Genomic DNA, 16,894 nt, shown 5'->3' with positions numbered 1-16,894 from the left:
TTTTTCTGTACAATGTTGCCATTGCTCGCTTCGAAATCCTTGAGTTTGTTAATCAAAAATTTATTAAAGTTTTACAAAATATGAAATCGATAATAAAACAAATTCCAAATTTAAAATTTGGGCTTTCGGGTGCCCATATTCGCAGTAGGAATACATCATTCAAAACTGGATGGCTCTAGGTACCGTAATCTGCATAAATGTATGTATGCAAGAAACATACATACATTTATGCAGATTCTTCATTATTTAATTTCTTCAAATATAAAACAGGGCGACAGTATTTGGTGGCAACAATTTGAAAAGTGATACAGCCTTTTAAAGTTTTCAATGTTAAATCACAAAACAAAAACAATAATCCTTCAGGGACAAAGCCCCTTTGGACTAAAAATAAATTTTCCTGTCTTGTCTTAAATGTTATTATTGTAACGCTACAGTAATAAACTAACATGATTAGTTACTCTTGTAATTTGCTTTAATATACAGTTCATAATTATACATACTATTATGTGTATGTGGAAGCAAAAGAAAAACAGAATAGATAATTGTTTAATGACAGTTTTAATAGCATTATATTACAAAAGATTTTTTAAACATATGTCAGATAATCAGATGCTCAGTTTCAACAATGTGCTTCTAATCTCTGTGCAACTGAACTGCTATCAAGTACTCTTTTAAAAGAAGCCATTTCAGAAACCTTTGTCACAGCTAACAGCATATATCTTTTATATAAACATTCACACAAGAATAGTAACTAATCAATTCTGATAAAAACAAAGATATATATTAATATTAGAATTTTTAACAAGAAATACATTTTGATTTTAAACATGAAAGTGCACAGACTTGCATAAAGGGCACAATAAAAATAAGAAAATAAAATATTTTTCTTCATTGTTTTAATTTTTAAAATTATAAAAGCTGATGTATTACTTTACTTAACATTAAATAAATTAATTACTGAATCTTAAAAATATTACTTCTAGAAAATTTCATAATTTACTTAATAATTTTGACATGCAGAAAACTACTAGCGCTCACTATTAAGTACATGCCTAAGTTCTAATTTAAAATGAAAAGCAATTAAATAAAATAGCAAAGTAAGAGCATTTTATTATAATCCCATTTATCTGTCAACAGAGAGATATATTTTTATATGCAAAATGTTTCTAAAATGACTGATAATTAGCTTTATAAAAGATTACTATTATGAAAAACTAATAAAAGAATAATTTTAAGTAGACTACATGAAAATTACACTTATGAAAGAAATTATGATCCATTATGCCAGATATGTTTTAAATTCATTATACAGTGAATGCTTTCAATTCTATAAAAAGTAACAGTGTATACTACATTTCTGTTCAATAAAAATGTACAGTTTACTAAAGTGTTATTATATTCTGGTTACATAAAAATAAATTTTCATATTTCATGTATAAAAATATTCTTATGCTCAAATAGATTTAATAGTATTTTATTGTTATTTGGTCAGCATCCTTATCAGTTAATACATAGGAAAATCTAAACTAATAAAAATGCAGCTTTGTTTCTCACAAGAGTTTGCTGTCATAAGTAATGTTTAAAATGATATAATGCAACTATATTAATATATGATCAGCAATAGCAACAAAAAATAACAATATTATATAAACAATAATAATTAATTGTTTCATATTATTACAAATACTGGCACATAACCCACAAAAAATGCTAAATATTTAAAAATTCATTAATTCTTATAAAACTAAAAATGTACAGCAATTATACCACATAAAGTAACACTATACAAACTTGTATATATAATAAAACACAGCAAAATAATAATTTTTTTAAGTTATCTGGATTAAGATAAAACAACATCCATTGAATATGCAACAATAAATAATAAAATCTGCAATAAATAAATTTTAACAATACTTCAGAATTTAACTATATCATGAAGAGTATTCAAAAATATATTGCAAATATCAATATTGCAATTTATTTCATATGGATTTATGCCAGCATAATCCATATATGATCAAATGTTTTTATGTTCTGATAGACCATAATAAAACCTTCTTTAAAACAGACCTTCACTTATTCATGTCTAAATAATTTTTTATTATTGCTCTGAATACAGCAAAAATTAAGATATTTCAAAAATAGCCATCAAAGAATCATCTTCATTATAACAGCAAAAAATTAACCTTTGATGGAATGCATTTCCAGGTATATAATTATGAGAAATTTTAATTGATAAAATTCAATATTCTAGCAATTATTATTAATACTTAAAATAACCAAGAAGTTATAAGAAGTTATCAAAACATCAACACTAAGAGAAACTTCTAGATTGTTTTTTGACTGTACAAAACATAAAATATTACAAGTAAATGATCCATTCAACATACGAGATAAAATAATTTTATTTGACTGTTATAGAAAATATTTAGAGTGGGAACTACAAATAGCCTAGAAAGCATAAATGTGCAGAAAACTGGCAAACATTCTGAATTGAAATCCTTCTGGAAAATCATATACTTTCATCAGTTGCAAGCACAAATTACCTTTAACTTTTAAATGACTCATTTTACTTTTATATTTTAATATTAATTAAATAAGCAGAAAGTGAATTCTATGCACAGTGTTTTCAGTAATTGTATTAACTTTTTTTTGGTTTGGGGGAGAGAATGCATAAACAAAAATATATGGTAACAAAACATGACAATTAATGTATGTTTATATTAGCAAGTTTATCAAGTTAATTAAATTATTGTTATTATGTTATCAAGTTAATTAAAAGACATGCTCTGAATTTCAAATTTAATACAGGTAAGCAATAAAAATATTCAAAATTTACATTCTAAATTCTGAATTTAACACAAATCACCAATGAAAATGTTTAAAAATAAAAGGTGTTTAATATACAAAAAAAGCATTGCACATGAAACATCCCTCACATAGAACACACATGAATTTTATATAAAATTCAACATGTTGCAGTTTTTATTTAACAAAGTAAAGTAAGAATTTCTGTCACCAACTGCTATAAATCATTATTATAAACTCAAAACTTCATTTCATGATCATACATTTCAAATCAAGAGCATTTTTGCTTTTCTAACTAAAAGAGTAAAACATATTTAATATTATCAAATAATACACATAAGAAATACAAAAAAATAAATTTTACCTTTATCACATAATATGAACAATATACTGTGACAAAAATTTAATGTTGTAGAAGATAACCAGAAATTCACAAGAGATTGTGCTGATTTTAAAGTTTTGTGAAGTTCATATCATTAAGTAAGAATCCTTAGACTTAGATTAAAAAAGGTAAAATAAATAAAACACCTAAAAGCAATTCAGTTTTTTTTTGACATTTTTATATAGCAAAACAAGAGACATAAAAATATATATATAAAGAAACACAAAAAAGTATTCTTTACATTATTCAAGTATCTGTTTTACAGCAATTTGTTTTAAAACAGTAACAATTCTGGGTTTTACAGGCATTACTTCTTGATCAATTATACAATTACTATTATTATAAAAACATCTGAGAGTTTTCTATTAAAATCAAACTGCTTTTATTAAACAGTATCTTAATGTAATAAAAGAACATGTCAAAGAACTGGATATTAAAGCAACTAATGATACTTTTTTAATCCTACTACTTAGATATATAAAGGTTCTATATAAACTTTAGAACTAGAGTACTGCAAATTTATTTACTTATGATGAATTCTGTTAGTACTTACTTTTCTATATTGCCATCATGATCAAATTATTCTTGAAAGATTTAAAATATTGTCAATAGTTTCATAATCAAGCATCTAGCAGTAACCTAAGTTACCAGAATTTCTCATTCAGTTCATAATATTGAGTTCTTGAAACACTTGCTACTTCCTCTTCATTTTACTTTGCATAAAGAAACAGTTCTTTTCCACAAAGTTTATTACTATTCCAATCTGTTTCAATAAAGTTAGTATGGCCATAAATTGTGTTATATATTTATCAATGTAGCCTTGGAAACAGTTTTGTGATTCAAGGATCTTATTAAATGTGAACTTCATTTAAATCTGAGCATCTTTGCAGATTCAGATGCAGGTGAATTTTTGATCTTCTACTGTTTAACAGAATATTATTTTCCAGTAAATTAAGAAAACTTTTTAGTTTTAAATTACTTTCATTATACAGTTTAATAATACAGATTACATAAGAAGCCTAATTATGCATAATTTTGAATATGTGTATTTTTAGTTTACACTTGTGTAATGAAGATTCAGTGCATTCTTGTAGTTTAAATTATTTTCAATACAGAAATGAGTGATAATAGAAATAAGAGGAAAGCACAGGATATACATACATATATACAATCAAACTCAAAATTTTTGTTTAACAATTAAAATTTGCTAAAAGACTAAAAACTGCAGCACCTTATACAAAACATTTTACAAGATAATAAAAACATTATTATTTTAAAAAACAATTTGAGTACAGTTATTAAGTTTATTTCACTATACTTACTTCTCACTGAAAAGCTATACAATTTTATAGTCAGTCATAAGAAGATATAATTTCTATTTTAAATTAAAAGAATGAATAGGTAAATGGATTATTTAAAATATGCTATGTTTTCTGGTGATGTTTTGAACTGACTAGTAAAAAGAAAAGAAAATAAATAAATAAATAAGGATCTATCCATTATTAAAGGTTAGTAATTGAGATTTATAAGACATTAATTATTTGTTCTAAAATATCTTAACAGAAATTGTTCTGAAATAATCAGTAAGACTACTGAAAGACAAATAACGAACATCAGTATGAGTCAATCAAAGTAATTTTTACAGGATACAGTTTATAAGCCCATAACCTTTCAGGAAGTGCACGAGTCATCACTGCATATATAAACAAATATATCCAAGAGTACTCATTGCGTGGATTGACAGTATGATTTGTCAGAGAGAGAACGATAATAATCAGACAGAACTTTCCATGCACTTGGGGCCATGAATCCATCAGGTGGTTCCAGATTGTTGCGAGCTAGATAGCGCATTTTTGTACCAGATATAAATTCATAGTCTTGTTTTCGGTTAGGATTAAAAAGTGCCATTTTCTTTTTGGTTAAGTCATAAGCTGCAACACGGAAAGGAATGATTTCCAGTTGAGTCAAACCAGGAGCCATTGTCAAAACCTATGAAAAATGTTTAGAAATATTATAACTATGTACCATATTCTTGTTAAATTCTATGCTGCTAATCATTAACTACTGAATGTCATTATTCGGTGAATCAAATAGAGAAAAGATGTTTTGTCTAAAATTTCCAAATTTGAAAGGAAAATAAGGGGGAGGGGAGTAAAAAAAGCTAGAGACAAAAAAAAAAAAAAAAAAAAAAAATCTTAGTATTATTAACTCCTTTTTCAGAAAAATGAAGTCCAAAAAACTATAATTCTCAGACTAGTATTTCTTTCAAAAAAAAAAAAAAAAAAAAAAAAAAAAATGCTACAGCTGAATAGTGTTCATTAGCAAACCTAAATTTTAACAACTATTTCCTTTTGGTTCTGATCTGCTTTAAAAATAACTAATAAAATGCCCTTGTGATATTAAAAAATATGTTTTATTAACAAAAAATCAATATGTGTTCCCTTAAAATTATTTTCAGTTGACAGAATAATTCAAAATTATATTTATGTAAGTTAGATTAAGGTATTATTGAAACACACCAAAAAAAGTAAAATCAGGAAAAACTCTGATCTCTCAAGCTGTAGACATTATTACAGTTAAAAGAAGATAAAAAAGGTAAGTAAAGGTCTTGAGATGCTGTATTAAAGCAACTAATTTTAAAAGTTACAATAATCAATTATTATTTATGCTTTTAGTAGTAGCTTTGTACTACCCTGCAATAAAAAGTACTCTCACTTCTTCCTTTCATGTCTTTAATCAATTACGGAATGTAAAACCAAGAAATTAAATCTCTAAGATTCATATAAAGTTAAAGTGATTTAATCAGTATTTTACTGATTTTAAAGAATGTATCCTGATTTCTGAAAGGTACTCTACTTTAAACTGAATTTTATATAAAGTTCCACTGATTACAAATGTTAAGCTACTCCTCTTAGCAAATATTAGGGTTCCTTCCATCCATGAATGGCTTTTGACTTTTCTCAAATAATATCAGAACAAAAGTGAGTTACTCATTTGTATTATAAAAGTTAAAACTTGGGAAAAAATAAAAGTCAACTTTTTTTCATTACCTTTTGATGATGATTTATTTAAAATATTCTCGCTCAGACAATAATTGATTATACAAATATTTTGCTTTTCCACTAAGCACCTAACAAAGGTCTTGAAACTGTAGCCATCCTTATTTTTATCCAGCCTCAATTGAAATCTATCACAATTCTGTATTTTTTAAAATCAAATATTCAAAATACTAAAGAATTAATAAACATACAATAAAAAAATTCAAAGTTCTATACTTTTATGCAGAGTTGTAGCTAGAGTTTTCAGCGCCCAGGGACAACTGAAGATTTCGTGCCCCCTAGTGCTAGCCAAGGATGGAAAACATTTAATTCTAAAATGTCGTAACATCAGATTGGCGCCCCTTGGATTCTGCGCCTGGGGACAGGTGCCCCCCTTGACCCCCTCTAGCTACGCCCCTGCTTTTATGGGAAGAAGGAAAACACAAAATCATGAAAATTATTATTCTTTGACATCAGAACCCCATTTAATACGTAAGTAATCTTCATCTATTAAAAGTTAACCATTTTAGTAGCCAATCTATAATTTTTGGCGACTACTTTATAAACCATTGCATCTAGAAATATGAAAATATTATTTAAAAAAAGCTAGTATATTATTTATTAAAAAGATGCTATCAACGTACAGAAATGACATGTCTAACGATTATAAACACTTTCGTAAATAGACTAAAAAATATTCATAGAATGTTTATTTATTTATTTATTTTTTCGTAGAAACTGTTTCATTTTTAATATTACTTAAGAGTTAAGTATTAAACGGGTATTATGTAAACTTGCACTATTTATTATTTTCTACATCGCGCAGACTCTGAAATATTTAGGAATTTTTCAAATTTCAAGTTTAATTGAAATCTCTATTTACCATATTGTGTTTCATATACTATATTATTTTTTATATAAAATATAACTACATTTATTAATTTACATAGTTATTTACAATTCTATTGCTACTATTTACAATACTACATTTATTAATTCTTTATAGTAACAAAGCACCTCAAATTCTCTGGATCTTCTATAATGTTAATGTACTGTGATTTATATACCTTTGGTATCTTGCATGTTTTGGCTTAATTAATAAATTAATATTGAACACAGAATACTTGATAACTAATGGTATTCTGCTGGTACCTTTGCTCACTTACCTATATATTATCAGAAGCTTTATTGCAACTGGTACCACTATTTAGATTTTAACCACCTAATGATTTTAGCAAATACTTCTGATTTTTTTAACAAATTAGAAATCACAAAAAAGAATTTTTTTTTTTTTCAGTCATAAATCTAGCTAATTTTAAAAGATGATAAAAATGCAAACATTTAAATTCATTTTTAATATTACATTAATTTAACAGAATTTTTCTAACCCAGAGGCTATTTTTCTAAATTCTCAAGAGCTTAAGAAATCTATAAATTATGTTTTAATCATATTTCATCAAAACAGAAATTACCTTTGCTCCATGAGTAGGATCATACATGTCTTTCTTTGTATCTGGATGGGGCAAACCAGCTGGATCACGTCCAACAATGTAAAAATTGGACCCTGTAGACATTCTGGCTTTAGCATGCCATTGAACCTACAGTATTTAAATACAAAATTAATTATATGAAAACATAATATAAAGGTAGTAGTACCATACTGAACAATCTAATACTAAAATTAAATTTGAAGGTATTAAAAAGCTGAAGTCAATTTAGTAAAAATAATATAAAATGGGGGGGGCACTTTTGCCAATCAGCCAGACTGTGATACATCAAAAAAGGCAATTCAAAAATAAAACACAGCGCTACATATCACATAATATTTCTTCAGAGAGTTGGTGACATGAGTAATGTAAGAGTATCCTCTTACATATCACGTTTCTGGACAACAGAATGTAATAACACCTGGAAATTATGCATTGGTAATTCAAAATGCTTGTAATACCTTTAGTAACAATGTTAGAATCTACAAAAAAAAAAAAAAAAAAAAAAAAAAAAAAAAGAGACAAGCGAAAATCTGCATTCAAAAGGTCTGAACATATTTTCTATCTCATAAAAAAGATATACATTCTGCACAGACTGGCAAAAAATTTTGACATGTAAAAAAGACTGCAATTATGAATATACCTTATTCAGTGTTGAAATATTAAAAACAGAAATAGTAGGAAATATGCACAGAAAAATAACAAGGCCTTTATTAAACCAACTTTTACAGTTTAAGAATTATGTTATCACAGTAAACATTAAATAATGAATAAAAATTAAACGAATGCAAGTTCTTTCAGTGATGTAGCGTTTATAAACAAAATAGAATTTTTTAGAAATAAACCTATAAAAAGAACTTCAAAGAAATACGATGATATTCCAGGTGCATTTTGCTTTTAATGAAAAATAAGATAGAATACATATCATGAAATAGTTCTGCAGTACAGGGAGGACTTATAACCTATCCAGTTCTAAAGACATCACAAAACAGTGAGTGGTCAAAATCATGTATTTCTTGCAATTTCTTTCAAAAATGCTTTAACATTGAATAAGATATTTCCATAATCATCACCTTTCACTTACATCGCTTTTTAGTGTCTGCATTAAAACCTACATGCAAACTGAATTTTTTTCTGTTCTAAATAAAGAACGGTCTAAAATCTTTAATTGAAAATTATTTTTAAAATAGGAATTTCGAATTTTGCAATTCGCTGCCAGATATACATATATTTGTAATCAACAGGATATATTCACTAAGTATACCCTGTTTCTGCCGCTCTATGACTAAATATTAGGGGATTGCATGAGAAGTTGGATTTCTGTATAAATAATTAATCTTCCTATTTTGAGGTATCATAGCAAAGACAGAACCAAGACAGACTACAGTAATGCAGAACAAGAATATATACATGCATATATAATGAATTAAATACCTCTGTTGGACCGGCATACATCATAGGAGAGGGGAAAATAGCCAAAACTGTAGATTCTGGGTCTAAAACCTTTTCATTCAAAACAGCTTTGTGTTGTGAAATCCTTACTTTTAGAGGCACATCATCATCTTTAGTCCAACCACCTATCAAAATAAATAAATTTATTTAGTGGTGAATGCAGCATACAACCAATATGCATATATAACAAGGCTATAATTAATTCAGCATTATCATAACCAAAATATTTTTATAGTATACAGATCAACTCTGGTAAATATGATGTAAAAGTATAAAAAGCTTTAATTTATTTACTTATAATAATTAAAAGTTTGAAAACATGGCATTTTAGGCTACATTTGTGATAACGGTTGTCATAGAACTAGAATGAATTGCTGCAAACTATACATTCAATTACCAAGATTACGCAGTCAGATTATGCAACAGATGTATTCAGTTAACAAGTTAAAAAAAAAAAAAAAAAGAGAAGAAGACGAAGATATATAACTAAGCAAGCCTTGTTTTGAAAAAGAAAAATACCATTTTATTTGTAAAATCATAGATTTAGGTGGTGATTACTACCCGCACTAAAAGTATTGCTTTCATTTTTTATAACTTTATTAATTATGTTTTTTGGCAGAAAACTTCCATTACAATTAGATATCTGTTGGCAATAATTGCAAGGCTTAGATACTATGCTTGTTTTGTAATATTATTTTTGTTCTGTGTGCCTATTGGCTGCAATATACATCCGTAACACACTTTTTAAAATGTCATTTTCTTCTTTTAAATTGATTTACCGCCATAAATTGAAAATATCAAAAAAGAGGTGTAAATACAATAAAGAAAGTGAATTCTTATCTATCAAACGGAATAACTAATTATTATGTGAAAAAGATCCATTTTTCTTTGTTCAAAAAGATATGATGATTCATGCTGTTCATAGATGCACCAGCATACATCATAGGATGATGGTTAGATGGTTTTAAGATTCAAATTTGTTGAATTTGAAAAGTAACTATGATATGAGCATAAAGATATAAAATCAAACATAAAAGATTCAGTTTTAAATTTTCCGGAATAATTCTAAATAACAAAAATAATTTCTTTAAAAAGTAATAATCATTATGAAATTTTTCAATCGTATTTTGTCAGACAAAATTATCAAATTATATTTATAAAAAGAACCTGAAATCTGTCAATTTACTGAGAAATTGTTTAATACATATAATTTGTGTTATAAAGTATTTCTCTCACTTCCCTAGCGTGCCTTCGTGGTGTAACGGTAGCACGCTGGGCCGGTATTCCACAGGTCCGTGGCTCGATTCCCGGCGAAGGTGCTTGCATATTTTTCATCTTTTCTACTTCCAATTAAACTTATGACTCTACAAGTGGCACCCAAACTAAAAGGGTTGTGGATGATGATTCTCTGCACCCAGGATTTGGCGACTAGGTCCTCTAAAACCCTACTCGTTTTTTAAAAAGGGGAGTATATAAGGTATTTCTCCTACTTCCCTGGCATGCCTTCGTGGTGTAACGGTAGCACGCTGTGCCGGTATTCCAGAGGTTTGATTCCCGGCGAAGGTGGTTGCATATTTTTCATCTTTTCTGCTTCCAATTAACCTAATGACTCTACAGTGTGAGGAATGCAAACAGACTATCTCCTATTTCATCTTTGGAATAAATATCTTAATATAGTTCCCCTGAAGAGTTAAAATAACTCATTTAGAAAGAAAGATTTCAAATATTAATTTATTTTAACAAATAAAATTTCTATGCTATGTAAAAAAAATTAAAAATATCAGTAGAATTTGCAACAGCTGTATTCAGTTTCCAGAATATCTCCTACCTTGCATGTGAGACTGCCCTTTCTTTGATATTTATGAAGATTCAGTGATACCTTTATATAATTTTTACCTAATACAGGAGAAGTCCAGAAATCCGCTATGCTTGGGACCAGAGGTTGTGCAGATTTTACGGATTTCAGGACAGAAAAGATAATATTCAGATTAAAAGCCCAAAATAAATAAGGCGTATTAGATACATTTAATAAAATTATTATATTCATTAAATTATTATTACATATATAAACTGATTATATTATAGTGTTCATTTACATTAGGCTCCTCTATTTTTAAATCAACATGAATCTGCTTCCCCTTTTCTCTCAGGAGTAGTCTTGAAATAGGTACCCCATCACTCCGCCGCTGCTGGAACCACTCGTGCAAGACAGCATCGAGGTTTCCTGATTAAGCCTTTGTAAAGATTTCCGGTTTCAGATTCCGGTGTTAGAATCACTGTTGCTGTAAAATTTCAACAGCTTTTCTTTATTGTTCCGTATATATCATACACAGTCTGTGTGGTAATTCCATACGATTCTGCTATAAATCAAGCAGTAGCACCTGCCTCCATCTTTAGCTCGAATTTCCACTGTTTTCATTACCGTCAATGCAACATGTTTACGTTTTTCAACGTTGCAAGCAGTAAAATCACAAGTGTGTTTCTTATCTATCATTGTATTAAGAAGCGTTGAAAGAAGAGTTGAGTTAATCATCTGTTCTTTCACCTCGATGCAGATTGGAGGGAAAAAAACTTTTATCATGATGTCAGTAATTTGGTGTTTCAGTTATGACTCACTATTATTTGGTAATTATGGCGTCATTATCCAGTAAGTATTTGTTCTTCGATATTTCGTACTCCATGTTGTGGTTTCTGGAACCTATAAACTAAATGTTTATATTTTGAGAGGCAATGCGGATTTCAGGTCGGCGGATTTTCGGTATTTGCCTGTATCAGAATACTTTCAATCCCTATGCATTTAAAACACATAAAAGATTTATTACTTAAAAGTTTTTCAAATACTCAAATAATGGTTGTCAACCAGGGTTAGTATCGAATTCTCTGTACTGCAGGGATTATATACATTGTTACAACACAGACAGTCTTTAGTTCTAAACTTTACTGTGAATATTTATACATTTTTTCATTGATAATATAACTGGCAGATGATTTGGCAAATTTGGGCCAGTTAATCAATAGATACAATTATAGATGGAGTATAAAAAAATTAACAAACATGAGCTTAGACTTGACATTCTGATGAAAGTTTGGAAAGAACAGAGATTCTCTTTATTAGATAATCAACAAAGGTGGCTTAATGAGGATTAATTGGTGTTACATGAAACCAATACAAAGATCTTACGAGTCGTACCTTAATATTATGCTAATCTATTCATTATTGGCACTAAATTTCCTTGGGTCATGACAGTTTTCGTTTATTGAAAATAGTTGACATGGAAATACACAAATATCCAATCCCTATATCTTTTTTAGGTCCAATGTTCAAAAAAGGACAAGAAGGAAAAAGATAACATAAATTTGTTCATATATAGTACTAAATATCTCCAAAAAATGATAAAATTTTTACTCACTTCAACAAAATTTGAAGAATTCTACAATAACACATTATTTTGTGGCACAAGTTTTTTATTATTTTGAAGTAAAAAGCCGCTATCAAATAATATTATCTCAAAAGATGCTATTTTTTCAGAAGGGGGGGGGAAGGAGAATATTCAAGCAATCTTTTGTTTCATTTCACCAGTATGCTTTAGCTATTGATTAATATCAGTATTAATTTTTATTGTACATAAAAAATATCTATATCTGAGAAATTTTGTTTCATTCCTCAAAAAGAAAGGGGGAAATATTGCTCAATATGCTTTTACCAAAAGCCATGTTTTGGACTTATTGTACAACCTACCACAAAAAGGTTTTTATTTCATAAAAACATTATATAATTCAAATAGAAAATCTAAAACATCTAAAGAAATTATTTACCTAATGGATGCAATAATAAAACTGGCTTTCTGTAACCACGATCTAGCAGCTGATTTTTTGTTTCTTGCATAAGCAATGCATGACCATTATGTACAGGATTCCTCAGCTGGAAAGCAAAAACTGCATCTGCCTACAAAAATATAACACATGATGTAAAAAAAAGGTAGATATTAACACTAAATCTCCCAAATATTCAATAAAAATAAATGATTGAATTATTTCAATGAAAAATTTAAATTTGCATATTAAGGTAAACTTTAGATCATCAATATATAATATTGCTGCCAATTAAGAATGAATAAATGATCCCATTTTGCTCTATCCTCTTTTCAGACCTGCAGCTACATTTTGCTGGTGCTTATCTTCCATTCCGCACAGGATGTACAAAATGAGGTTGATATGTTTTTGGACTCGTGGACTTTACTTTGATGGTTTGTGATAATATTTCCTTCATTCTTCACCAAGCCAAATAAACTTTTTTTAAGACAATGCTTGGTTAATCTGCTCCTGCTAGGATACACAATTACTTTGAAACACCTTACAGAATACAACATACCATATACTTAACTCACATATATCATCCCTTCTCTCCATTGCTAGAAAACTGAGAGGAGAAAATTAAGCAGTGTATAATATTTCTGACAGCAGGAGCTAAAGAAAATTTAGCAGTGAAAGGTACATTCAAATAGATGTAATAATATTAATGTACAGTGTCTCACAAAAGTGATGGGACACTTGTGCTTTACAAAAGGAAACTTAATAAAATAAATTAAAAAAACATGTAAAAATTTTTTGTGGGTGAGTTTCATACTTAAATTTAGTAACAATTATTACATAACATACATTTTTTCAAAATATTAAAATATTAATTTAATAAAAATAAAATTGTTTAAAACGGAGCAAAAAATGGTTCACATAAGTGATGGGACACAATTAGATACTACTACGTACTACAATAAAAATATTTTTTGGGGTTTTTATTTTTACTCAAAAGCAATTGGCAATAATTTATAAAATCGTCTGCAGTATTTCTCTCCAGTTTGTTTTATAATTTTTGTGTTTTTTAGTTCTGTGCAGCCATGAATGCTAAACGAAAAGAAACTTTGCCTGAAATTCGAAAATTAGTTATTAATTTGCATATTGAACATGGAAAATCTATTAGAGAAACTCCTGAAACAGTTAACTTGAGTCATTCAACAGTTTACAATATCATTAAACAATATAAAAAGGATCATATGATTCAGGATAAAAGAAGACCTGGCCGACCATCAAAGCTATCCAATGGAATAAAGTGAATTATCGTTCGAAATATTAAAAAAAATCCAAGAATGAGTGCTCCCAAAGTTGCTGCTGATTTACAAGCATTATATGGAGTAATTGTTAAACCTGAGACTATTAGAAGAGTAATTCGATCTGCTGGATATCACGGTATAGCAGCCAGGAAAAAATTCTTCATAAGTGAAAAGAATAGAAAACTCAGACTGGCTTTCACAAAATCCAACATAAATAAGAATTCTGATTACTGGAATGAAGTTATATTTGATGATGAGAGTAAGTTTAATATATTTGGTTCTGATGGTAGAATCTTGGTGTGGAGAAAACCCAGGGAAGAATTTCGAAAACAGAACTTGGTGCCAACAGTAAAACATGGTGGAGGAGGAGTTATCGTATGGGAGTGTATGTCGTCCACTGGAGTTGGTACTTTTGTTTTTATTGACAGTATAATGGATCAGTACAAGTATATTAACATTTTAAATCAAAATTTGAAATCTTCAGCGTGAAAATTGAACCTTCAGAAGGATTTTAAATTCTACCAGGACAATGACCCCACGCACATTTCTTTGAACATTAGACTCTGGCTGCTGTATAACTGTCCTGAAATAATAAAAACACCACCACAATCTCCAGACTTAAATCCCATACAGAATATTTGGCAAAAATTGGAATCAAGAATTCGTAAACACACCATTTCTTCAAAACAACAATTAAAATCGGTGTTTCAAGAAGAATGGGGTAAAATCACTCCAGAAATCACAAAAAAATTAGTCGAATCCATCCCAAGAAGATTAAATCATGTTTTAAAAGTAAAAGGAAATCCAACAAAATATTAAAACCTTTTAAAAAGTAAAATTTTTGGATAAATATTTGATGGAAAAGTAAGTGTCCCATCACTTATGTGAGCCATTTTTTGCTCCGTTCTAAACAATTGTATTTTTATTAAATTAATATTTTAATATTTTGAGAAAATGCATGTTATGTAATAATTGTTACTAAATTTAAGTATGAAACACACCCACGAAAAATTTTTACATGTCTTTTTAATTTATTTTACTACAGTTTCCTTTTGTAAAGCACAAGTGTCCCATCACTTTTGTGAGACACTGTATCATAACATTTCAAAGAAATGAGCCAATGTCTTCAGTACTATTCCACCTGACCCTTGTATTAAACATACAAACAATACTTAACTGTTAGATTAACTAATTTAAATCTAAAACTTTTGATTGCAAGTAAAAGCCTATAACAGTAAATTTTAAAAGAGTCTAAAAACTAAGAAAAGAGATGTTCATTTTCTAAACCTGGAGAGAAGTTCAAATTTCTGAATAAATAAAATTTCTTTACCATATACTAATACCATATACCCAATTCTAGGAAAAATATGCAAGTGTAAGAAGTGCAGGTTATGGTACGTATTATAAAATTTTAATAATTCAAAATAATGCATGTGTAATGACCTCATGTAATAAAATGTGTGAAGTTTCAAAGACAGGAGGTTAAAAATAAAGTTAATTAAAATAGTTTATCAAATTTCTAGGCACAAAATTATTATGAGCGAGGAATATGTTTGTAAAAAAATAATGCTGATATAATTAAGACACATTAACACGCCGAATAAATACTAATTCAGAAGTCAAACAACAAAAATCAGCGTTATATTTTCAAAATTTTCGCAGGACTAGTTTTGATGGTTTTTACCGAACCACCATCCTCAGCTGCGATTTTGAAAATATAACGCTGATTTTTGTTGTTTGACTTCTGAATTAGTAATGCTGATATAATTATTAAAAATAGACAGGAAACTTTTAGCTTACTCCCATTTTCTTAAACTTTGCCCTCAACTCATTAGGTGTTAGCCTATACTCATCAAGTCCATCATTCTGCTTAATTCTTTCAAGCACTTCTAGATTACCACCAGCCAACCAATCTCCACTTTCAAAAATCATCTGAAAAAAAAAAAAATATAATTAATTTAAAATAAAATACAATTATCAAAAGCAAAAGCTTTACAAATAAAAAAAATATATAATTAAATATTGTACTTCCTCATTATTATAGCCCTCATAATTTAAATGGTGCCAACATTTGTCACAAACTGTTACCGAAAGTCCTAGCCATGGTTGTTTACAAGTTTCCCATTATGAAGAAAGCTCCAAGCAGGGTTGCTTCTTTGGTGAGTTCATTAACAAAAGAGATAACATATTTAATGTAGTAAGTCTAGGTTTTCCATGGCAGAAGTCTTTGGGATGATGATATTTTGTAAGTTCTGAGGAAATATGGAAGTCGCAAACTGTATGCAAGAAATAAACATGTTTGCTTACCTTTTTATTAATTAAAACTTGGTGACAACATTGGTATTTGATTTCATTTTCAAAATATTGCTTTGCTATTCTTGAAATTTCACAGAATACGACATTCAGACTATCCTATTTTTCACTGTTTTATTGCAATATTAATAAACAGATCAGTCTAGAAATAGTTTGATATTTCAAAGCAGCAAAATTTAAAAAGGCTTTTAGTGTTCCCCCCCCTTTATCCTTGTGAATCTGGTTATGTTAGAATTGACTCGGTTACATTTTTTTTTTAAAGCAGATGGCTACTTTATGTTGACATTTTCTTCACTGAATCTA

At 28.3% G+C, this 16,894-nt stretch overlaps 1 protein-coding gene across 5 annotated transcripts in view; it reads right to left on the bottom strand.

Moving 5' to 3' along the window:
* Nucleotides 1-539: 539 nt before the first annotated feature.
* The window catches only part of Papss (3'-phosphoadenosine 5'-phosphosulfate synthase), a 132,230-nt gene continuing 115,875 nt past the window's right edge, over nucleotides 540-16,894 (bottom strand). For all 5 annotated transcript variants that reach the window (XM_085825178.1, XM_085825180.1, XM_035370990.2 and 2 more), the window contains exons 8-12: nucleotides 16,079-16,210; nucleotides 12,987-13,116; nucleotides 9,153-9,295; nucleotides 7,704-7,829; nucleotides 540-5,182 (exon numbers count right to left, since the gene is read on the bottom strand). In XM_085825178.1, the coding sequence (XP_085681304.1) occupies nucleotides 4,919-5,182; nucleotides 7,704-7,829; nucleotides 9,153-9,295; nucleotides 12,987-13,116; nucleotides 16,079-16,210 (795 nt within the window). In that variant the 3' untranslated portion in view covers nucleotides 540-4,918. The remainder of the gene's footprint in view (nucleotides 5,183-7,703; nucleotides 7,830-9,152; nucleotides 9,296-12,986; nucleotides 13,117-16,078; nucleotides 16,211-16,894) is intronic.

The sequence above is a fragment of the Stegodyphus dumicola genome, chromosome 1 (assembly GCF_044657685.1).
Source record: "Stegodyphus dumicola isolate Sdum_Otavi_A_Nest chromosome 1, ASM4465768v1".
NCBI classification, from domain to species: Eukaryota; Metazoa; Arthropoda; class Arachnida; order Araneae; family Eresidae; genus Stegodyphus; species Stegodyphus dumicola.
This window is presented reverse-complemented; position numbering and strand designations above follow the sequence as displayed.